Raw genomic sequence first — 25894 nt, forward strand, 5'->3', positions numbered from 1 at the left:
AAATGAGTCACATCTAATTTAAAGAGAACACAAGCAAAAATTACAGAGAAAAATATAATTTAATTCAGTAAAAAGACTCGTAAGTCTGACAAGATCAATCAGGTTGGAAGAAAATCGGGGAGAAAAACCTGAACTGCTTCTGCAAAAGCTTTCAGGCTTAGATGATTTATTGGTGATTTTAGTTTGAAGGAACACTTATATCCCATTCTACTGAATAAATAAACTGTTGTCCCAAGACATGGAAGCAACCTAAATGTCCATCTACAGATGAATGGATAAAGAAGGCATGATATATAATGGAATATTACTCAGTCATAAAAAAGAATGAAATAATGCCATTTGCAGCAACATGGATGGACTTAGAAATTATCATACTAAGTAAGCCAGAGAAAAACAAATATCATGATATTGCTTATATGTGAAATTAAAAAAAAAAAGATGCTAATGAACTTATATACAAAACAGAAATAGATCCACAGACATAGAAAACAAACTTATGGTTACCACAGGGGAAAGGGGAAGAGAGATAAATTAGGAGTTTAGGATTAATGTATACACACAACTATATATAAAACAGATAACCAACAAGGACCTAATACCTACTATATAGCAATGTGAACTATACTCAGTATTTATATATATAAGACTGAATCACTTTGCTGTACATCTGAAACTAACACAACATTGTAAACAAACTATACTTCAATTTAAAAAAAAACTGTTGCAGAAAATAATAAAAATCAGCATCAGCTAGATATTAAAGTGCTTATTATGTTCCAGTGACCTAAATGCTGTACATATATTGCCTTATTTAAATATCACATTAATTTAAAAGTAGGCACCCTTTATTATTCCAATATTCAGATACACTAGGAAGAGACAAAATTTCAAGTTCATTTAAAAAATTGGAATAAGCTTGAAACCAATCTCACTAGAAGTAAACATTTAAATAAAAAGTGGACAGATCAAATTTAATTATACTTAAAGAATCATTAAGACTGCAAAGTATACAATATTAGGGTTATCAATATAAAAAGAAATTCATGGATTTAATGAAAACAGTTTAATTGATATTAGAAGAGCATCCAATTAAGTTGAACAAATACTCCTGATATAAATTTTCTTTTTACTTTTTTTTTTGGCCGCGCCACATGGGTTGCAGAATCTCAGTTCTCTGACCAGGGATTGAACCCGGCCCATGGCAGTGAAAGTCCGAAATCCTAACCACTAGGACGCTAGGGAACTCCCTTGATATAAATACTTGAAACACTACAAACAAAAGCCAAAATTATACTTAACATCTCTATTAAAATAAAGAATAAGACAAGAAAGCCTATGTTGATCATTATTAGTTATACTGGAAATACTACTATCAGTGTAGTAAGAAGAAACTGGAAAATAATTATTTAGAGATGATATATCTTTAGTAAATAAAAAATAAGCATCAGGAAAGTCATTAGCTCTAATAAAGTCCATTCAGTAAGGGGCCTAATTAGAAAATAAAACATAAAATAGATTTCCTATAGTACTTAAGATGTTGTGTTACTCGCACATCTTTAGAAAAATAGATCAATGGAACAGATCGGGAGTCCAGAAGCAAACCCACACATATTCAGTTTACCAGCTTATGACAGCGGTAACAGTGCAACGTATTTGGGAACAGATAGTCTTTCTCAATAAATGGGGCTGAGTTAACTGGACATTCAGATGGAAAATCCAATACAGATGGATAATTGATCAAAATACAAAAGGCTGAACAAAAAAACTTCTGGAAGAAAAAATGGTAAAATATTCAGATATTAGATATCCATCTGAAAAAGAACTTAAATCTAGAATACAGAAAGAACAGCAACGTATCAGTAAGAAAAAGGCAGACAACCCAATACAAAAATGGGCAAAGAGATAAAGATACTACACCAAAGGAGACAACCTGAATGGCCAAAAAGCATTTGAAATGGTTTTCAACTTTATCAGGAAAAAGCAAATCAAAACCACAATGTGATACCAAAATGGCTATAACAAAAATACCAAGTACTGACAATGATGTAAACAATTGGAACTCTCCTTACACAGTTGATAGTCATATGATTGGTACAGCCACTCTGGAAAACTGAAAAATCTGAATAAGGTTGGGTATATGAAACCCTATGGCCCAGCCACTCCACTCCTAAATATATATCCAAGTGAAAAGTGTAATACATTCACCAAAAAACATGTACAAGAATATTCACAGCAGTTCTATTCATAATAGCCCCAAACTGGAAAAAATCTAAATGTTCAACTGTAAAATAGATTAACTGTGGTACAATAAATTGTGGATAAATACAATGAAAAAACACAACACAGAGAATGACAACTGAATTACATACAACATGAATGGTTCTCACAATTTTGTGCAAAAGAAGTTAAAAAAGACTATATACTGCATAAATCTATTTATGCAAAGTTAAAAAAAGCTTAAACTATGGCTCTAGAGGTCAGAATAATTATCCTTGGGATTAGCAGTTAGTTACTAGAAGGAAGCATGAGGGGATTCTAGGGTACTGATGGTAGTCTTGATCTGGGTGATTCAGTGGATTTGTGTACTTTTAGAAAATTCATTGAACTGCATAATAATAGTTTCTGCACTTTTTCTGTTTTATCCTTCCATAAAAATTTTACATTAACAAAAAAGCAATAATCAGTTAAAACAATGGAATGCAGACTTCCCTAAAAATAGCAACAAACAACAAAATACCCAGTTTAATAAGACATTTGTGAGGATAGGGATAACTACAAAATTATGGATATATACCATGTTACCATTAGCTTTTCAGTATCAGTTAACTCATAGGGTTAATGTACTTCAAATGGATATTCCAATAGGATTTTAACTTGGAAAAAATACAAGTGATTCTAAAGTTAATCTAGAAGCTTAAAAGAGACAAATACCGGGCTTCCCTGGTGGCGCAGTGGTTGAGAATCTGACTGCCAATGCAGGGGACACGGGTTCGAGCCCTGGTCTGGGAAGATCCCACATGCCGCGGAGCAACTAGGCCCGTGAGCCACAATTACTGAGCCTGCGCGTCTGGAGCCTGTGCTCCACAACAAGAGAGGCCACGATAGTAAGAGGCCCGCGCACCGCGATGAAGAGTGGCCCCCACTTGCCGCAACAAGAGAAAGCCCTTGCACAGAAACGAAGACCCAATGCAGCCATAAATAAATAAATAAATAAAAATTAAAAAAAAAAAAGAGACAAATACCTGAAAAAAAATCAGGAAAGTTATAACGGACATAAATCTACAATGCTTTCATCAATAGCACAAAATAATCTATACACCATACTATGTAGTGCATGTATATGTGTGTAAATTTAATATAGGTCCAAAACCTTTGATTTTATACCTCTCTGGTTAGCTGGGTTTCATAGTTCAGAATATTTAGGATTTTTAAAAAGTAACAGAATGTATATATCACATACATACCAAATGAGATAAAGACTAATGTAGCCTCATGTCAAATCAGGTCAGGTTTTGCCTTGAAATGAGTTTTGATGCTCAACTTAAGGGAAACAATTGGTTGTGAACATTTGGATTTTAGAATTGTAAATAAAAAAGATTAGGAATCAGTAGAGGATAAGAGAGACATTATACATAAATGTGTGTGAGGAGAGAAACCTTATTTTCAAGTTTTATGAGTCAAGTGGTTAAATATTTAGGGAAAAATTGTACTGATTCTTTCTTCACACCAGGTATCAAACCAAATTATATATGGATTAGGAGCTTATCCTAATTTCAACAAATCAAGAAATAAAAAACCAACAGAAACCAGTAATGATACAGTTGAATATATCTCTGGTAAGGTATAAGCATATGCTATGGAAGAAACGACAATTTCCTGGCAGGAATATTAATTGGAGTAATTTCCCGGAAGAAATTTGGCAAAATGTATTGAGGTCGTTAAAAAAATGTACACTAAATTTTGACTTGGTAATTCTACTCTCTAAAGCATCTCCTAAGGAAATAATTGACAACATAAATAAGTATTTATTTACAAACATGTTCACTGCTAGTTTTTTTTAAATAATAGCTAAAAACTGGATAATGCCTGATATTATTTGAAGTAAAAAAAGCATTAGGAAGTTAATATTTACAGTTTAAGTTCAATTATATAGAAAAAATAATTTAGGGAAAAAAGACTAGTAAAGTATGCAAAAATGTTAACCAATATTTATAAAAAATAGGTACTCTATTAAAAGAGAATGCATACTACCAGGGTCAAAATTTGATATATAATTTCAATAAGTTAAGCCTGAGGCTGAAAGATGGTGGCTTGAAAAATGATGAATGTAGAATATATAACACCATGCTTTTGAAATTACTCATCAAAGCTTAATCTTGGTATTCCTAATAGTCATGACATCTAGCCTTTGGCTGAATGCTGATGGATGCTTTACTCATGTAAAATTTCAACATACTTACTAAAGGGTTCCAACAATATCCAGGGCTAAACTAATCAAATATTTTAATTACAAGACTTCTCAAATTTGGCATACAACTGAGTACACTAAGTCAGGGGTCCCCAACCCCCGGGCTGTGGACTAGTACCAATCCATGGCCTGTTAGGAACCGGGCCGCCCAGCAGGAGGTGAGCAGCGGGCGAGTGAGCCAAGCTTCATGGGCCGCTCCCCATCACTCGCATTAACCACCTGAACCCTGAACCATCCTCGCCCCTTCTGTGGAAAAATTGTCTTCCGTGAAACTGGTCCCTGGTGCCAAAACGGTTGGGGACCGCTGCACTAAGTAATGTCCAAAAATAAACAGTGCATGGATCCTTACATGTAGTTACAAAAGTAGCCACAGGTTGTCTGTGGTATACTTTAACCCTGAAATGTAGTCAACTGGGCATCTGACTGTTAAAATAGATTACCGGGTACAATAATTAAGTCTAGCACATTGGGACTTTTAGGATAAAATCGGGACTACGCTTTTGTTCTTGAACATAAATGAAAGCTCCAAATACAAGTTGTCTTTGGACTATATCTAGTGGCTCCTGGCTAGTGAACTAAGAATCCTGAAGAAAGTGAGCTTATTTTATTTGTATATGAATTCTTAGCACATACAAATTAACTGAATGAGAAGAAAATCTATAATTTTCAGCATTATGTAAACTTCCGAAAACAAGAATTGACTTGAAAAGGAATTTCTTCAAAGTATCTAAAAGAGAATGATTGCCAATATGAAGGAATTCAAACTTTTGAAGTTAATGAAAATATTTATTCAAACCTAACTGCAGTACAGTATCAAGCTGAGTTAAATAAACATTAACTGTACTAATTCCTGGTTCCTTAGGAACAGACCACTGCCACATCATAAAAATTTATTACAACACAAATTTCTGCAGTAAGGTTCAGCTAGTAAGACGTGATTTCCACATTGAGAAATGTAGTGTAAGAGTAGGATGGATTTAGTTTTTTAAAGGCCCAGTATTAAAAAAAAAAAATGGTTGAGGAAAATGACTCATAAATATATACACCTGCAGAAAAAACCCTTAATATACTGATATTTAACAAAACAGAAAGCACTTAAGAGAACATACTTTAATATCTAGGCACAATTGGTCAAGTACGAATTATAATTTCTGTACTCATTTAAAGGTTTAAACCAATTCTTCAACTTGACTGATGTGTGCGAGTCTAATACAGAGAAGGCACCTCTTTCATTCTCCTTAAGGACTTTCTGAGAGAAACTCTATAATACTTTAAGGGGTACAGAGACAACGTACTATATCCAAGTGTAACATAGCCCATTTTAGGAGAAACTAAATTAAAATAGAAAACTATGATTTCTCTTTTTACATCTTATGATGGACATGGCTTTCTAAAAGGACAACAGAAGATAATCCTGCATACAAGCTTTAACATAGAACACAAGATTTAAATTAAATGTGCATTGGTCTCTACTATGTAAAAAGTTCTATGAATTAGTGCAGTTCTTTAAATCCCCAGTATTTAGGGGAAAAGTATATACATACCAAGAAATCTCAACTACTACATAACCAAACTTTTTATGGCTCAATAGTCTAAACGCTTAAAGTTATGTAAAAGATCTAAAAGTTATAAACAAAAGATCAGAACACTCAAATGGTTTACAAAATTCTCTCTTTAAAACAAAGAGACCAGAACAACCAGAAGAAATAAAGTGTACAATTTTAGGAACATTATCTTTACTGCAATTATAAGAAGGGGCGGCAAAGTATTCACTCTAGAAAAAACCCCGAATTGTTAATCTCTGGTTACTTTATTACCATTTGAATTCATTATCACTCTTGTACTAATTAGTGGCTATGTCTTCAGATATCTTGTGGGACAATTACTGAAGGCAATTTATAAGGAAAAGTATACTTTTCCCACTCAAAGTGAGAAACTATTCCAGATGAATAAGCCTCAGAATTAGAGATCATAAGAAGCCAAAAATACAATGTAAGAACATTAGGTTGATTTAAGCTCTATTTCAACGAGATTTACACAGTATTTACAATATACAATTGTCAAAGATATACAGTTTTGCAGATTGGCTTTACTCACATTTCTGCAAATGTTTTTTCCACAATAAAAATATACCAAGGTAAAGCTATTTACAAACTAGGAAGCTGTTTTAGAAACAGCATGATTTAGAAATAAAGTGAAATTTCAGTACAATGAAAGTGCAGGTCATGCTTTCAGATTCTGTCAGTATCTCATTCCCTACACTCATAGTTTAAGGAATAGTAGTTTTAAATAGCTACTGTTCTTATATGTTCAGAATATTTACTCATCATAATGCAATGATAACAAAAATTTGTCCACATCCATTCCAGCTGGAAATGAACTGGGTAGCTTCTTTTTCTGTCAAAAAAAAAAAAAAAAAAAAAAAAAGAAAAGAAAGAAAGAAAAAATAAACCTAAGTTAACATATTGAACTCAAACAAGGCCAAAAAGCTAGCTTTCTTATTAAGTCACATAGACCCTCATAATCAGGTACTTTCATATACTATCAAAATTTTTGCCAAAACAGTTTAGTTCATTAGCATTTTAGTTATACAGAGAAGTAGAGACAATTTTTATAAATCCAAGGTTAATAAAATATACTTCAATGGTATTTCATTATTTTAGAGCACAAGACATTATACAAATTCAGAGTGTATGAATGTTGAATGAGACAAGAGAGAACACGCTTTTTATAAGGTGGTCATTATTGCTAAACTGTAAACTTTAGAAAGCTTTACTAAGATTTTAAGAGTTAACAGGTACTTTTCAAGTTCCAAACATTTAACATACTCTAGGCACTTTACAAACACTGCATTTAGTCCTCACAGCCATTGCGTAAGATGTGTGGTAACCTCATGTCAAATGATGCAGCTCAGACTCAGATGTTATAGGCTTAACAACAGTCAAGAACCAATAAGCAGGAGATGCAGGATTCAACCCAGGCTTGCAAGGCAGCAGAGCCAAGATTCTTTCCCTGATACGATACTTCCTCTATGACATTTTAAACCTCTCTATTCAATCCACTTACTAAACGGCTAAACAGATTTAGGAAAAATGGCTTTAATTTATCAATGATAATCCTACATTACTTTCCTACAGATAACCGTGGTTAAAGAAGAAACAGGTAAATTTAATTTTTATACTGCTCCAACACATTGACTTACATTAGAATCTATGGAAGAGCTGGTAGGACATGTGGAAAAAACCTAAGATGGAAGAGTTGCAAAGTAGTTTTCACTTGGTAATTCCATACACAATAATGGCTTCCCAATTTTTCATGTGTTATGTCATTCTCCCCACCAACCCTTGGGTCCTACCATGACAGAAACAAAAACCTCCTGTTCCCAAGGAAGATGTTTATAAATACATGCCTTAACAACTGTTTTGAAAATGCTATGTTTCATCTAGATAACTTCTGAGTACCACACTGGCTGAGAGATACTGCTAGAGCATGTATTTCGTCAATCAAAATTCAAAGCTATCTTGACCAAAATGTTCAGTTAGGTAGCTATGGCAAACAATGATGAGATCTTTAATCTGAGCACTGAAGGAAGGGCAAGGTGTGGTTTTGAAATTAAGACTTTCAAACTTGCCTTAATTTTCTTCTTTTTCATTGGTATTGATGAATTTGCAAGACTTTTATTAGAAGTACGGGAGTGTCGTTCACGCTCATCTAATTCCTCGATTTTCCGCTTTTTTGTGGTACTCCTTGAAGAGGCTCTAAATTGCTGTGTATTGTCTTTTAGAGGAGTAGCTGAAGTAGTCCTGGAGATGGCTGCTCTGGAGAGAATCATTAACGTATGGGCAGCCATGTTTACACTGTTTTCACTCCCTGTTTCACTGGCAGGGCTGCAGGCGGGCAAGTCTGGGGTGACAGGAGGGACCATTACTTTGGGTGTGCTACTGTCTTCACCGTAACGCCTACTAGAAGGGACCTTGATAACATCTGTAGGTTCTTCTTTATGTTTTTCCCCTGCTCCTGAGCCAGAAGTCCGGGGTACAGATAAATCAGTACTATCAGCGAGTCTACTTACTGGGCTATGCCACTGAATATCTTGTAACATTTCTGTGGTATGTTTGGTGAGTGGGTTAATCAAAGAACTGGCAGACTTGGTTTGTTCTTGTTTTAAATCCTTCACAGGTGCACCTACTGAAATGACATTTTTACTGTTTGAGGATGTGCCTTGTTTTCTGGTTAGCTCTTGCAGTGAAGCTACAGTTTTCTCATTCCGTACACCCCCATTTTGCTGCCCATTAGACAGTTTTGAAGTTTCTGGATTTTTCTGCCTTTCCACATCACTGCATAGTTCATTCTCCTTATTAGCTGTTGTTTTATGGAAAGATTCAAGTATAGTTTCTGTTGGTGAAACTTTCTTTTCTGACTGAGTTTCTTTTATGGTATGTCGGCTAATGGCAGTTTCTGATTTAGATAAAATCTTAGGCACAGGAGGTTTCTCTCTCTCTCTTTTGAGAGCATTATTAGAAGGGGGTTTTAAGGTGGAGGAAACAATGGGTGAGTCAAGATTAGAAAATGAAATGTCATTCCTTTCTTTGTTTTGGGACACCGGCTTATGGTTTGTTCCCTGTGTATTCGCCACAGGAGAAGCAGTGCTATCAAAACAGAGCACACGTCTGTGGCTTTCAAAGGTTTTGCTAGTTGGAACTATACTTTCTACTGAGAAGGGAACTGTTATTTCTTCCAATTTTTTCCCAAGATCTGTGGCCATATTCTTGTCAGGAACTTCAGTTCTACAAGAAAAAAAAATTTTCCTTAGCAACATAAAGAAATTCTTTATGCTTTTAACTTGAGCATTCAAATACTCTATGATAGAAACTACTTTTATGCTCACCGTTGTACATGACATCCAACTAAGTGACTTGATGAATCCACCAAATTATTTACCTGTTTTCCTGGAATTATAAGTTAAGTTAATTAGAAAAGAAAAACATTCCTGAAAGTATATTTCTCTGAAAGAAAACAGAACAGACCACAGTATCAGACACCATGAGAAAAATTTAAGCTATAGCTAATGTACAAATGAAATACTTTCACATACTGGGTCTAAAAAAGCAGCTTCGTAATATACACGAGACGATCACTCATTCATGTTACTGAGGAAATATAAATATGGAGCAAATGACCTGCTTTAACTTCAGGTAAATATGAATCCAGTCTTTGGATTTACAAATTAGTATGCTCAATGTAGCACTTAAGGGTACTACTTAGATCCAAAAAGTTACTTAAAGAAAACACTATATTATGCCTATTTTAAAATTCTGCCCATTTAACTGTCATGTTTGTAAGCCTATGTCACTCAGAGCACATGCTCTAGAGTTTTAATAGCCATATTTTAATTTCCATGGACTTATGAGTTTATGTGGCAGGGCAGCAAGATATGAAGCCGGAAACGAAAGCAAAGATGATATCGTGTAGGACCTTGGGTATTATGCAAGGTTTTATAGAGAATCCTTAAGAGTTTTAAATAGGGATGACGCATGAATAGATTTGTTTTAGGAAGTCACTCTGGCAGCAGTGTAGAAGATGAACTAGAGAAGAAAGAAAACTGGAAATGAATTTATAGATTGCTATAAATATTCAAGGTAGGAGATGATGAAGGTCTTAGAGACAGTAATGGGCATTCGCACGGACATGAACAGTAAATGAGGAATAAACGGTGATATTAACCAAGAGGGAAAGGTAGGCAGAAGAGGTTTTTGAGGAATAAGAGGTGAGACTTAGATATATAGAGTATGTGGATCTTAAGTTACATAAAATTAGAACGGGAGGAGCACAGTAGTTCTAGAAGCCACCAATAGTATTAACTGTTAGAGGGAAGTAAAGTTAAGGTAAGAATGGAAAATGTCCAACGCATATGGCAGCATTAGGAGGCCACTGGTGACTTTAAACAGTTTTAGTGGAAACATGAGAAAGGACAATAGTATGGATGAAGAAGTAATGGGAAATAAGAGGGGTCGGGGATAAAGGGCTGGCAGATGTGAAAAACCTAAAGGAATGATGGGAATGATCCTTGTATCCACAGTTGGACAGCCACAGAGTGATGAAGCCAAAAAAGAAAAGTTGAAGATACACAGAAGACAGAAGGTAGCCTGCATTAACCTTAGAAAGAATGAGATAATCATTCCTCTAAGAAGGGAAAAGGGAAGAATGATTTTAGATGAACAGGTACATATTAAATGCGAGTAATGTGAGAAAATGGATTTTACTACCGATAAAAATCAAAATCATTGGCCTGGAGTGAGGAAAGTGGTGACTGGATAGATCTGAGAAGACCTGTGGAAGTCTGAAATAGTATTAAGGAGGAATGGGAAAGAAGATAGGCAGACATTTAAAATAATTGCTAAGTGGCAGTGAGGGTGAGAAAGTTTTAAGAGTTATTGAATGGAATCTCTTCTAAAGCAATGCTAAGAAGCCCAGGTGTAAAGGCAGAGAAATGGTTGGCTGGATAGATCCAGGGCTAGAGGGTATTAAGTGGATATGGTAGAAGAATGTGAATATGAAGGCGTTTAAGAGTACTGGGAAAAGTGGCTGACGTGGTGGATTGTGGGGTTTAGCCTGGATAGGGAAGGAAATGAATGCAGAAAGGAAGTGAAAATTCAGGTAAAGGTAAGGATTCAAGTAATAGGAGCTCTCATTGGTTGAAGAGAGATTCAATGGATATACAGAAATGTATTTTGAGAGAGGTTATTGACTGTTAAAAATTATATAGGTCTAATAACAAGCAGTGAAAAATTAAAGGTAAAGCTATGGGACAGGCTGGCTGAAGTGAAGATTAAAGACTTAGAAATGAAAGGGGTCAACAATTCTGAGGGTTAGGGTGTTGTTAGGTTAACAACATGGGCATTTTGTCACCCATGAAGATGGAGAAGTCTGAGGTAGAGAAGTTTGAGAACTCACCACAACATTCATCAATATTTTCATTCATGAATGAAAATCTCATGTTACTTTGTATATGTTGTCTTTTATTGAACTAAATCTTTAATTTTGGAGTAGTCAGCATTATCAGATTTTTTCATTTTTCAAAAGCAATCTTTTATCCCAGCATCATCTGGATATTCTCTTACATTTTCTTTCATTATTTGTTTTGCTTTTCACTGTTAGGTGTTAATCATCTTGGAGTTCATACCTTTATATATGTTGTGAGGAAGAGATCTATTTTTTTCCCTGTAATATATATAATAGCCAATAGATTTCATTTACTAAACAAACTATCCTATCCCTTCTGACTTCTGACATTACCTCTACTATGTACAAGTTGCTATAAATACACAGTCTTTTTCTAAACTCTATTTCGCTCCATTTGTCTTTTTTTCTTTTTTTTTTTAAATCACTGCAAAAAACTTTAAGCAAAGGTTGGACAACCACCTGTTAGGAAAGTTATTAGTATTCCAAAAAAAAAAAAAAATACCGTCGTATTGCTGCAAACAAAGGAGTACACACACATAAAGTTGACATGAATGAACTTAAAAATGTACCTGTACAAGGCTTGTTTCTTAGTCCCTGAGTCTTCAGAGATTTTGGAGGGATAGGGAATTGAGAGATACTTCTGTTGCAAACAGGTGCTGCCAAAGGCATATGAAGGACCTGGACAAGAAGAAGCCATTAATTATACTTTGTTTGAAAAGTGGCACCGAGCCATTTTCAGTTCATAAATCTCACCTGCCGAGGAGGAGCAGAAAAGGTATTTCCATTCTGTCCAACCACAGATACAGGGATCATTCCCACCATTCCCTGAAGTACAGGTTGGACTGGAGAAGCAATTATAATGGCAGATCCTAAAAAAAAAACAACCAACAGTTCTCAATAAAATGGAATAAACACAAGACACCAAAGTGATTATTATTATTTTTAAAGGTTTTGTGTTTTTTAAAAATAAATATATTTATTTGTTTATTTATTTATTTATGTCTGCTTGGGTCTTTGTTGCTGCACGCAGGCTTTTCTCTAGTTGCGGCGAGCGGGGACTACTCTTCGTTGCGGTGCGCGGGCTTCTCATTGCGGTGGCTTCTTTTGTTGTGGAGCACGGGCCCTAGAGCGTGCAGGCTTCAGTAGTTGTGGCACGCGGGCTCAAGAGTTGTGGCGCACAGGCTTAGTTGCTCCGCAGCACGTGGGATCTTCCTGGACCAGAGCTCGAACCCATGTCTCCTGCATTGGCAGGCGGATTCTTAACCACTGCGCCACCAGGGAAGCCCTAGTAATTATTAATTTGAAATAAATTCTATATAATTATAATCAGTTTTTCATATAATCTACTCTCCTTTAAAAAATTAATTTAGGGACAACAGCAAGGCTAACAAATTAAGAAAAAGTCAATCTGAATATTATTCTTATGGCAATTAGTCAAGGTAAACATCATGAGTAAGCATAAGACTCTACAGCCAGGAAATCATATTTTAGTTGTACCTTGATTCCTCTAGAAAGAATAGTGAAATTGATCAAAAAATTGGTAGTGCAGGTTTCAAGTCTGAATCTTTTACCAGAAAATAAGGGTCAAAACTGAATACTGACAGTCTAAGACTTACTCACAACCCCAAACTATAATATTATCTCAATGGTATTTGTCAAAAAGGGTCCAGATAAGTGAGCAACCAGTCAAAACTGGGGGAGAAAATACAATGTTTACATGGAGAAGTCAACAATATAGTCTATGGCTATCATAATTTAACCCTGCCCTGTAAATGAATCTTTTCCTAATAAATTCATTAACTTCTCCTGTAAGGTTGATCTCCTCACTTTCATGAACACCCAACTCAGTCTCTCAAATACCTACCTATCCTTGTGCTGCTTAAGATTCCCTTCCTTTTACTCCAAATACTACCTTATTTCTCTAAGTTTCAGCTCAAGTTCCACATTTTCTACTAATTCTGACCCCTCCTTTATCTTATTTTAAACAGCACTTGAAATAGATCCATCAGGCTTTATACTTAATTGCTGATATTTAATCTGATTTAATTGTATGCCTAAATGTAAAAAAAGAAAGCGGGAAAAGGAGCTTGGGAATCAATATCTAAGGAAGTGTAGATGAATGTGCCATAAACCCCACCTTCAAGGAACATATAATCAACAACGACCACTATGACAGGCATGTCAATCACTACACATAAAATGGCATGTAATAAATGCCACAAGTGCTCCTATAAACAAAGAATTCTAAAGACAGGGATCAATTTTCAAATGTGGAAGATCGTGAGAAATTACAAAGGGTATTATGCAGGGAGAAATTCAAGTTGTATCTTGAAAGTCTTTCCAAATAGGTAATAAATTCCTTGAAAACTAGGACTATGATAACTATTTAAGAAAAATCTCCCACAACACTGGGTTTTAGTAGGTATATGGCTATTTGATGAATTAGTCTCTCCCCCCCCTCTTTTTCTTGTATTGATAGCTTAGCCATGGATTGAGAAGTAACTATGGAAAGAAAAATAAAAAATTAAACCACTGAATTCCATAGCTTAGCAGATTAAAAGAAAAAAGTTTGATTGAATTAATTCTGTAAAGAGAAGCCATAATCACAAATTTCTGAATCTAATCTTATATTCTCATCCATGATTTATTACCTTCTAGTCAACAACAGCACACACAAGAGAAATTAGATCCCATTCCAGAGAAATGAACTTCAATATGTTCTAAAGTTACCTTGTGAAAAGTTGGGTGACATAGCTTGATTGACAGCAAATACACTGTTTGACCTTGGGGGTGTCTGTAACTGAGGTGGTGGTTGAGCAGTCATAGGTGCAGAATTTCCAGGCAACACCACCACATTTGACTGACTGACAGTTGTTCCTAAGGCTGTTGGATCAGTTACACAAGTAGCTATCAGAATGTTATTTGAACTGCCAAAAGTTGTGCTTGTAGCTGGCATTAACTGTATGTATCCTCCATCCTTGGAAACACATGGTGTAACATTGGCTGAAAAAGCAATGCTGTCTTCATTCTGAGCGTTGTTTACTGTAGAGTCTTCAGGTTTGAATGTTAAAAGGCTCTGTTCCATTGAGGCTGAATCCCCAATTCCTTCAGCAGATGAGACAGCACCTGTGGTTTCTTCTGAAGACAGGCATTTAACTACTTCTGCATTTCTGGCAGGTGATTTAGCAGGAGAAGACAAAATTATAGTTGGCAAGTTTTCTCCACTGATACTAGAAACAGCACTGTTAAGTTCAGAATCTGAGGAAACAAATGGATCATCACTGATGATAATTTTGAGAGAGACTATATTTGATGCATCTATCTCTGTTGACTTGTTGCCAGCAGGTTTATCACTAGTGTTCTGGGACTCAGGGTGAGAATCCCTCATTGAAGAACACACAGATTCTGAAGGAAGAGAATGTATATCTTCTATAGGATTAGCTTCTGGGGGTATCAATGTAACTTCCTCACAGTTATTTTCACCTAAAGAAAGAAAAATACTATCTCCATCTTCTTTTACAGAAGATGAAGGCTCTTGTGAACCCAAAGCAACTTTCTCAGACTTGGAGTGCTGAGGTTCATGATCTGTATGATTTAACTCAACAGATGATGAATCATTAGATGGTTGTTTAATTGAAGATACTGAATCTCCAAGGTGAATTTCTACTTTTTGTTCAGATACAGTTAAACCCGAACCTTCAAGAGACACAGGTAATATTTTACTTTGAAGTGAAGAATTATCTTGGCAATCTGAAAGTTGCTGTGATGCAACTGGTAACACATTATTAATTTCAATTTTACTCTGGTAAATTTCTCTAGAATCCGGTGACTTGGAACCATGGAAATTAGTTGTAAGTCTTCTTGTATCGTCAGAACTTTCACAAAATTGACCTTTTTTAGATGGCTTTCCAGTTAATGGAATATTTTGGGATAAAAGCTGAGAAGTTTTTCCAGAGAGAATTAAGTTCTCATTGTTAGTTTCACCACCAAGGGAAACAAATGAAGTTATTGGTATATCAGACTGATCAGGCTGTAATCGAGATTCATTCTGCACACTTGGAGACAAAGAATTCTTTTCAACTTCCATAGCCAAGTCAGTTTCAGTAGACATCTGATTGGTGTATAATTCAGCACAATGCTGATTACATTCGGCATCAGAGTTTATTCTTTGGTTAAAGTCATTCAAATTAGGCACAGACTCAAAGGTGATATCAAGGTTACACTTCTGTTCAGTAGATACTACTGTTTTAAAGGCCTTTTTCTGGACGCTAGAGTCTATCTGGGAAAAATGTTCCTGGGCTTCCTGTCTAAGCTCATCATGGTTGCTGCCATTCTTCAAAACATTTGATGTGTCTTCATTTTGATAGGATGTACAAAATGGGGGTTGACCAGATTGATCATCTGCAAAATATTAGGATGGTAGAAAGATATGGTGAGTATGTAACAGCTTTTAAGGTAGTCATCTTTACTATAAAACCTATTTTGCCAAGGAAGTAACTAATCTTTGACATACCAGCAAGTGGAAGTCTGATAAACTCACTCCCTCACTTTTTGAGTATCAAAAAACTCACAGGTGCTTTTCTTATTACTAATGCCTTTGTTAACAAGTGCCAAATTGTTTTTCAAGCTTTTTAGAAAACAGATGACACAAAGAAGGAAAAAGTATATATGTTTAAGAACATTTAATATGTACCAATATATAAAAAAAACTGGCTACAAACATAGTGTTTTCAAAACAACTGACTTTTCAACTTCTACCATTTCTACTGACCATACTTCATCTGATATATTCTTGAAGGTGAAATGGGGCCAAGTACATTTTGCATGATCACCATTTGATGTTATTGTGTACACTTTAACATTTATTACACATTTACTGAAGATCAACCATATGACCAGTACTGGGATACAAAGATGAATGACCCAGTCTCCACCCTTGGTGATATCAGTCTAAGGGAGGCAGACATAGGACAGAAAGTCATAATGAAACATGCCAAAAACCACAGTAGTATAGGAACAAAAGGCACCTCTTCTGGCCTATGGGATGTGAGAAAGTGTTATTGTACGAGGAGATCTTGACAAATAAAAGTGTTAATAGTTGGAAAAAGAAGGGCATTTGAGAAAATACTGATATACTGTGTCATACATCATTCACAGTTTAGAACAGAAAACAATAACAATTAACATTTTGAAAAATATTGGGAAAAATCCAGAAAAGTGTATATCAACTATCATAAAATTCTGTTAATGTGACACTGGTAAAATAATAGTGGGTATGGAGCACATGTGAATCCTTATTGTGGGGAAACCAGTGGAAATTATATACAGGCCATATAAATTCAGGGGTAGTCAGTTTCAATGAAGTGGGAAGAGACTTTCTGAGAAAATAGGATTTCAAATTTCATTTTGTGCAGGGCAGAGCTTATCTGAAGCACAATCTTCCACACATAATATATATGAGAAAGACACGCCCTCCTACAATTCAGCCTGAGAAGAAATGGAGGATTGGGTTTGGGTAGAGGCAAAGGACTCAAAGTAGGAATATAGTCTGAGATATTCCAAAACTGGTTTTTGGAAGGCGTGATGTGAAACTTGGAAGCCATGAAGTCTTTTGAGGGAGCTGGAAGGGGTCATGGCATTTAAGAATAGATGAACAGAAAAGATTATTTTGGCATAGCTCGGCGTAGACAGAAATGGATAGAGGTGGTACCAAAGAGGCGTAAAGTTTAGCAAGTGTGAGATGCCAGGATAATGTGAGAGAAGCCAGGATAATGGTTATCTTTGAGGAACAGGGATGAAAGGAGTAGTGATTGGGAAGGGATATGAAGAGGTGTTTTTGTGGTGCTGGCGGTATTCTATTTTTTGACTTTAGAGATGGTTATGTGGGTATTTGCTTGATTATAATTCAATGAGCTAAAGTACACTTTTATTGTGCACTTCTGCATATGTTATGTTTCACAAAAATGAAATTTTAGGAAACTTGGCCAATATTTAAAAGATCTAAGATAGACATATTCACTGCCCTCCCTCATTCATAAGTAGTTATTGTGGACAATTATGTGCCATACTGGTACTCTATGGGAGGCAGAAACATAAAGAACTGACTTAGCAGACACATAGGAATATAACCTAAAACCTCATAAAACCCATAATTCAGGACGATCAGCAGAGTATATAATTTCCTCTAAATAAGTGAGATATTGATATTGATACTGAGCACTCAGCTAAGCTTGCTTACGAGGCTGGATGATTAATACCACAAACCAACCTTACACATCAGGGATTTGGATATGTGCCTCAAAAAATTATGTTAAATGTTACAGACAGGTTGAACTGGTCAACACTATTAACACCAATTTGTGCATGTCTACTGCATCATGAAGGAATGAGTACTAACAATTCACCTTTTAATCAAAGTACTAAAGGTGTGGGAATAATTTTTTTTTTAAATGAAGAGAGAAAACTTAGAAACACAAAAATGACCTACGTGGTAATTTGAACAACTTTCAAATTAAACAACATTTTCTGCCTTTGAGATTTGGAGACTGATATTAGGATTTAGATTGCTATTAACAAAATCAAATTCTTACCAGATACTTCTGTTTCAAAAGAACCTTTAACTGCTAGATTAGTTTCACCTGCTAAGACTACATTGAGATTGGTTTCCATATGCTGACTGGAAATGCCTTGTGATACATTTTTATTATTCTTTGTTTTACCTGTTAAAAAGGGAATAGGGAAACAATTGGTTAAATGACCAAAATAAAAATAAGCAACAAATACAGCTTGACAGTGGTCAAGCAAATGTTAAAGTTTGGTCTTAATTATAGTCCTTTAATTATAGTTTTTAACATGTTGCCTTGTATATCATTGACAAGTATGATTTTTCCACTAGACCAGTGCATTTTTTAAAAAAATAAATTTATTTATTTATTTATTTTTGGCTGCGTTGGGCCTTCGCCACTGCGCACGGGCTCTCTCCAGCTGCGTGGAGCGGGGGCCACTCCTCGTTGTGGTGCACGGGCCCCTCTCTGCAGTGGCCTCTCCCTCCACGGAGCACGGGCTCTAGGCGCGCGGGCCTCAGCAGCCGTGGCTCGCGGGCTCAGCAGTTGTGGCACGCGGGCTCAGCAGTTGTGGCGCCCGGGCTTAGTCGCTCCGCGGCACGTGGGATCCTCCTGGACCAGGTCTCAAACCGGCGTCCCCTGCCTTGGCAGGCAGACCCTCAACCACTGTGCCACCAGGGAAGTCCCTAGACCAGTGAATTTTTAACATGTTCTCAGACAATGCTGGTCTGCTGGTTTGGAGACTACACTTTGAGAACTACTGCACTAGGCCATAAGACTGAGGGCAATAGACAAATATTTTTATTCCTCTTGTATTATCCAACTGTGTTTAGTATAATATATGTACAGGAGTAGACCTCAACACATTTTTGATGACTGGCAAAACTGCCCACAACTAACCCCCCTCACCCCAAAAACTGTTCCTTATTTTTACAGCTAAAGTATCTTTAAGAAAAAATAAAACAAAAAAGCAACAAAAAAACCTCTTTCATATCCATTATGTTTGCTTTAATGAAAACAGGAACTTTTTCCAGATGCTCTGGGAAATGTTGTTTTACTCTGTTTAAGCTGTTTCTCCAGAGAAACATTTTTCTCCTAACTGCTTTGATAGAAATGTTCTACTTACCATAGTCAAATAGATCAAAAAGTGCCTGAAATGCTGGATCCGATTCTGTCTGTTCCAATATATCCTGTATAGCTTCTTCAGACATGTGGATTTCACTCTGCAAAAACAAAAAACAAACAAAAAGTGATTCTAATTGAATTAATATGGTTCAATACCAGCAAGGTAATTAGAGGACATCTGATATTTTGTACCTTTTATGTAGTATTCCCTTCCAAGAAAATTTCTTCTGATTGTAACACTATTCACTTAAAACAAATTAAAACAGGAAGACTAGAAAATAGAAAGTGAATGCTCCCTAATACCACTAATTAGAGTTAATCACTTTGGTGACTATATCCCCAAACATTAAAATAAAATAAATATAGAATAAAACCATGCTATAATGTTATTACTTGACACACACCACTGTGTAAGTTTAAGGTGTACAGCATAATGACCTGACCTACATACATTGTGAAATGATTACCAAAATAAGCTTAGTTAATATCCATCATCTCATTTAAAAAAGAGAGAAAAAGAAAAAAATATTTTTTTCCTTGTGAGAACTCTTAGGATATGCTCTCTTTTTTTATTATTTATTTTTAAAAATTTATTTATTTTTGGCTGTGTTGGGTCTTTGTTGCTGTGCGTGGGCTTTCTCTAGTTGCGGTGTGCAGGCTTCTCATTGCGCTGGCTTCTCTTGTTGTGGAGCACGGGCTCTAGAGCACGGGCTCAGTAGTTGTGGCACATGGGCCTAGTTGCTCTGCGGCATGTGGGATCCTCCCGGACCAGGGCTTGAACCGTGTCCCCTGCATGGGCAGGCGGACTCCCAACCACTGCGCCACCAGGGAAGCCCCAGGGTATGCTGCTCTCTTAATTTTCAAATACTGTTGACACTTGAACAACATAGGTTTGAACTGTGCAGGTCCACTCATATGCAGAATTTTTTCAATAAATACATATTACAGCACTACAAGATCCAAGGTTGGTTGAATCTGCACTTGCAGAACTGGATACATGGAGCGCTGACTATAAACTTTTCAGTGGGTTTTAAAAAAATTTTTATTTTTATTGGAGTATAGTTGTTTTACTATATTGTGTTAGTTTATACTGTACAGCAAAGTGAATCAGCTATATGTATACATATATCCCCTCTTTTTTGGATTTCCTTCCCATTTAGGTCACCACAGAGCATTGAGTAGAGTTCCCCGTGCTACACAATAGGTCCTCATTAGTTATCTATTTTATACATAGTATCAACAGTGTATATATGTCAATCCCAATCTCCCAGTTTATCCCACACCTCCTTCCCCCTTGGCTTAAGTGGGTTTTTGACTGCACGTGGAGTAAGCACACCTAACCCCAAGCTGTTCAAGGGTTAACTGTATACCATATAGCAGTGTTAACTATAGTCATTATGTTGTACACTGCATCCCCTGTACTTATTTATTTTATAACTGGAAGTTTGTACCTTTTGACCAGCTTTATCCAATTCTTCCACCTCTGACCTCTTTTTCTATGAGATTGGTTTAATAATGTTGTTTAACCTGCTTTCTTCACATAAGTTTGTTGCACACCGCTTTCTAGGGCCTTCAATATAAATCTACCTCACTCTTTTTATCTGCCTGTTTTGGTTTCTTCATTTTATTATTTTTTAAATTTTAAAGTTTTGGCTGTGCCACGTGGCATGGGGGATCTTAGTTCCCCAACCAGGGATAGAAGCCGCACCCCCTGCAATGGAAGCACAGAGTCTTAACCACTGGACCGCCAGGGAAGTCCCTGTCTCTTCATTTTAAATACTTCTTTCAAATGTTGGACAATCCTTGTTTATGTGCTCATACTTAAAAGGAGCATGCCAAAAGCTGTCCTTAAACCCTGTGCCAATAAGGAGGCAGGGACCTTGTCAACTATAGTCTAAGCTGTAGAAGAATTACAGAACCATCTGTATTTTTAGTTTTTCTTATTTGAGTTAGATTTCTTGCTGGGACAGTTTATGGCTGACAGTAGTGTTTCTGAGGAACAGTGTGAATGGGGAAAAGATATGGAGTTTAACTATATACTTCCTAATCTTTACACCTTATCATCCTGTTTGTAGCCCTATCTTTGCGTTAACTTTCAGAGGTACTAGAGTCAAGTCTTTTGGAATTTCTGTGTTGTAAAGTGGCTTTTACCTGAACTTTGCCTTTACTGGCTTAGAATCCTGGGTCTGCTAAGTCAGGTACCACTTGTCCATTTCAAATTCTAAAAAATTCTTTTTCTGTCCTTTCCTCTTCTCTGTCCTTGTGGGTTTACGCTTTTTCTTTCTTTTTTAAAAAATTTATTTATTTTTTTTATTTATTTTTGGCTGTGTTGGGTCTTCGTTGCTATGCACGGGCTTTCTCTAGTTGTGGTGAGCGGAGGGCTAGTCTTCGTTGCGGTGTGCAGGCTTCTCATTGCGGTGGCTTCTCTTGTTGCAGAGCACAGGCTCTAGGCATGCAGGCCTCAGTAGTTGTGGCTCGCGGGCTCTAGAGTGCAGGCTCAGTAGTTGTGGCGCACGGACTTAGTTGCTTCACGGCATGTGGGATCTTCCCGGACCAGGGCTGGAATCCGTGTCCCCCGCGCTGGCAGGCGGATTCTTAACCACTGCGCCACCAGGGAAGCCCCTGTGGGTTTATGCTTTTTAAAAATTCCCTATACTGTCTTTTTAGTAGGGTACAAAACTAAACGTTTAACCCACTATCCTTCTAAAGGGAAAGAACTCTTTTGTTTACATAACTGCCACATTTAGCCAATTCTCACTTTTGTACATTTGCATTTTTTCTAATTTTCAGTTATGGTAAATAATACGTGAAAATCTTTATCCAGGCATCTGTTCATTCTTTGGGATTAATTTTATCAGTGAAATTACTAGGTCAAACAATGTATATATTTAAAATTCTGAGAAATCCTGTCAAGAAGTCTTCCAGAAAAGTTGTATAAGAATGCTTGTTCTAATGTATGGACACCAAGGGGGGAAAGCAGGGAGGGGGGTGGGGGTAGGGGGTGGGGTGGTGGTGGTGGGATGAACTGGGAGACTGGGATTGACATATATACACTAATACGTATAAAAGAGATAACTAATAAGAACCTGCTGTATAAAAATAAATAAATAAAATTTAAAAATGGAAAAATAATTTATGTATATATAAACTGAAAGGATGGGTAATACTAATTATCAGTTTTATTGGTAAATAGCAATGAATAAAATGATATCACCAACAACAAAAAAAAGGAATGCTTGTTCTGTTCTATATAACAATGTACATGCTCTTACCTTTAATGGGGAATATCAATTTTTAAGCATTATCAGTCTAAGACATAAAAGTAATCTGTTGTCTTCATTTGTATTTCTTTACTATTGAATTAATTTCCATGTTTATGAACATTTGAACTTTTTTGGAGATCAATATGATTTAAATGGAATGACAAACTTTTCAAATGAATCTCATAAGAAAATTGACAGAATAATTTTGGCTAAAACACTCTATTTCAAAGAAGTTTCAGTACACTCTGGCTAGGGGTATTCATTTAGTCTCCTTTTAATAGCACAAGATTTAAAAATTCTCATTTTCAGTTATCTGTAAATCCTTCTGCAATGCTATGTTTTCTTCAGTTTTGGTGAAGCATACATTTGGATCCCAAGGGATAGGAAATTCATGTGGAGCAAGAGGTAAGGTGGAACTCTCATGAAGTGATTAAAAACTTGGATTTTTAAAATAAAAATGGCCATAAAATGAAAAGAAAAACTTGAAGTTAAAGAACCAGTTAACCTTGACAATGAAGATATACAGAGAACATCAATAATTCTTGATGAAATGTGATTTAGGAGAAAGCCAGGAGCTTGAACAAATATTTCTCTATCGATGAACTTGAAAATTTACAGTAATATAAATAATGTCAAGAGCCAACAATCCAATGTTAATCAAACTATGAACTGGTGCATACCCTCTTACAAAAGTTACTGCTGAAGAAACACATTTTTCTAGTAAATTTCTTATTACAGTCTAAACTTTAAAAATCAGAATTGAAAGAATCTTGAAATACATGTTCCAAAGGTACTTGGTGGTTTGCCTTTTAATTTTCTTTAATGATGCTTTTAACAAGCAGATATTTTGAATTTTACAGAAGTCTTAAAAAAAAACACAGTTAGCGATTTGTGTAGCCAAAGAAATCTTGCCTACCCCAAGGACACAAAGACGCGTAAAAACATTTAAAAAATTCACCTATTTGTACAACTGGCTCTGTTCTCTTAGTGAAGCTTATGTATATACTACTCCATTGGGCATTATGTATTGCTGTACTTTCAAAGTCATTGAAATCTGAATTTTTAACTTTTCCCCAACATACAATATTATGAACAACACCATGAACAGAGTGTTGTGTCTTCACTTTCTTATAATCTCTCACAGTTATCTAATAGAGTGTCTTGATTATGGTAAGTACCTATGTATCTTGTGGAGAAAATATAAGTAAGGAGTTGAAGGTTATAAAAATTTAGAACCCGGGATATGTTGAACATTAAGATAGGAGAAGCTTTTTAAACAAGACTGCTAAATAATTTAAAGGTTGCTTTCAAAAGCTTTTCACGTTTTCTTAAATTTACTGAATTTCACTTTGGGAAAATATATCAAAAAAAAAATTTTTTTTTTTTTAAAGTATTCTGAAGGAACTGACAAAAAGAAAAAAAACCTCAGTGGTTTCACCCAGAATTCATTATCTGAAAGAAAACTGCTACCATAAATTCATTATAATGAATTCATTTTGTGGCACAGCAACAAAACTGAATGTGTTATCTGAGAGTCCAAGTAAAAGGCTATGCAATAGCCAAAATCTCAGCTGTTCTTCAAAAAGGTATTTGCACCTGGACAAATCTTAAAACTCATATTGTTAAATTCTTCTTTTACCAGCTCACCCTCTTTCATCTTCACTCTCACTGAATAGCAAGTGACTATAGCCCCTATCTTCCTTCTCTTAGCAATAAATCTCACCATTATTCATTTAGTTAGTAACCTTTCTTTTTTAAAGTGTCTTGTTCATTTTATTTTGTTCAATATTACTTGGATTCATCATGTATCTTTAACATATTATTTCATTATTTCTTTATATTTTTATACAGTTTGTAGCAGGTGCAGAAGAAATGTAATTTATTTTATATACACTGTACAGTACTGCTTACTGCACAAAAATATAACCACTAATGAATCTTTAATTATTAAATACTAAGAAATACATGACATTGTTGTATGGATACAGGAAAAGTGTTTTACTGATATCTGGAAGAGTTGGTTAGAGTTATTAGATGGTTAGGAATGTCTTATTACTTTTACCATCTAAATAATGCAATTTTAATATATGTAAATCAAATCATCATATTGTATGCCTTAAACTTATACAGTTGGAGATATCAATTATTTTTCAATAAAACTGGGAAAAAAAATGCAATTTTGACCTTGAAAATTCACTAACACATTTTCAGGTACAGATTACATTTGGATAATGAAGGAAATTTATAATTTAATTATTATTTTAAATCATTTTATACATCTGTTAGTAATGGTTTTGAAATGAAACAAGAATACCATCAGTTTTAACTATGAATATATGTACCACACACACACAAACACACACACACCCTTACCCATACCTGAAGTCCCAGGAGTTCATCAATTGAAGTCTCTGGTTCACTAGGGTTGCTATCTGTTTGCTTAGGTACTTGAGCAATATTGTTGTCACTGTAATACAGAAAGGAAAATTTTTAGCATAGTTCTCAATTAGGCAAAAACAATTACGTATTTTAAACACAAACAGCTTACCTAGTCAAAAATTTATTAATGTTTTCTGCAAGCTTTTCTTGAAGAGATTTGTTGCTTAATATTTTTTCTCGAGCATTTTCAATAACCATTTGCTGGAAAACAAAGTCAATATTAGCAAAAGCACAGGATAGAGTATTATGTTATTTATTTAAAAAGAATCAATGGAAGCTGGATAGTTTTAATAAATCTAGGTGGAAACTCAAAAAGTTATGGTGGCTCCCTTGATATTAACACCTGACTAGTATACGTTAACCACTTACAAGTGTTTTCACAGATCCTTCACCAGCTCTTTCTTCACTGACTACAGAATACAGTTCCAAACTCTTTAGCTTTTCATACAAGATTTTTAATAACCTGTCTCTATCCTAGGAAAAATGCCCTATTATATTGCATAATCCAGCAACAATGATGTATTTACAGTTTCGTAAACACACTTCTGTTTCTTACCTGGTGCATTTGCACATGTTATCTATTCGGACTGGACTGTCTGCTACTGTTAAATTTCACTACAGTCTATTCCAAGGCAATTCTACTGCAGTCTTTTTTCTGGCCACGCTGTGCGGCTTCCAAGATCTTAGTTCCCCAACTAGGGATTGAACCCCTACAGTGGAAGCACGGAGTCCTAACCATTGGACTGCCAAGGAACTCCCTCTACTGAAGTCTTATAGAAATACTGTATTTTACACACACACACAAACACACACATAATCTAAATATACATATATATATATTTGTGTATATATCAATAGTTATAAACTCAGGAATATCTTAAGTTGCAAAGTTTGGGAAGGTCACTTACTTTTTCTACTGCAAATGTATTTGGATCCTGGAAATTCCGTATTGTTGAATGAGGCCCAGACAAAGTGATACTTTTCCTTTGAGATTCACTGAAACACATTTTAAAAGCTTGTTTTTTAACTAGTATGAATAACCAATTCAATGATAATTACATGTAAAGACAAAT

General features: G+C 35.5%; 1 protein-coding gene across 3 annotated transcripts in view; it reads right to left on the reverse strand.

Moving 5' to 3' along the window:
* Window positions 1–5239: 5239 nt before the first annotated feature.
* Window positions 5240–25894, reverse strand: part of LOC118899437 (protein NPAT) — a 59293-nt gene continuing 38638 nt past the window's right edge. For all 3 annotated transcript variants that reach the window (XM_036861177.1, XM_036861179.1, XM_036861178.1), the window contains 11 exons: window positions 25730–25817; window positions 24931–25022; window positions 24762–24849; window positions 19121–19217; window positions 18022–18150; window positions 14162–15832; window positions 12185–12300; window positions 12001–12109; window positions 9357–9417; window positions 8100–9255; window positions 5240–6865 (listed from right to left, as the gene is read on the reverse strand). In XM_036861177.1, the coding sequence (XP_036717072.1) occupies window positions 6788–6865; window positions 8100–9255; window positions 9357–9417; window positions 12001–12109; window positions 12185–12300; window positions 14162–15832; window positions 18022–18150; window positions 19121–19217; window positions 24762–24849; window positions 24931–25022; window positions 25730–25817 (3685 nt within the window). In that variant the 3' untranslated portion in view covers window positions 5240–6787. The remainder of the gene's footprint in view (window positions 6866–8099; window positions 9256–9356; window positions 9418–12000; window positions 12110–12184; window positions 12301–14161; window positions 15833–18021; window positions 18151–19120; window positions 19218–24761; window positions 24850–24930; window positions 25023–25729; window positions 25818–25894) is intronic.

This window comes from Balaenoptera musculus, chromosome 8, assembly GCF_009873245.2.
Source record: "Balaenoptera musculus isolate JJ_BM4_2016_0621 chromosome 8, mBalMus1.pri.v3, whole genome shotgun sequence".
Taxonomy (NCBI): Eukaryota; Metazoa; Chordata; class Mammalia; order Artiodactyla; family Balaenopteridae; genus Balaenoptera; species Balaenoptera musculus.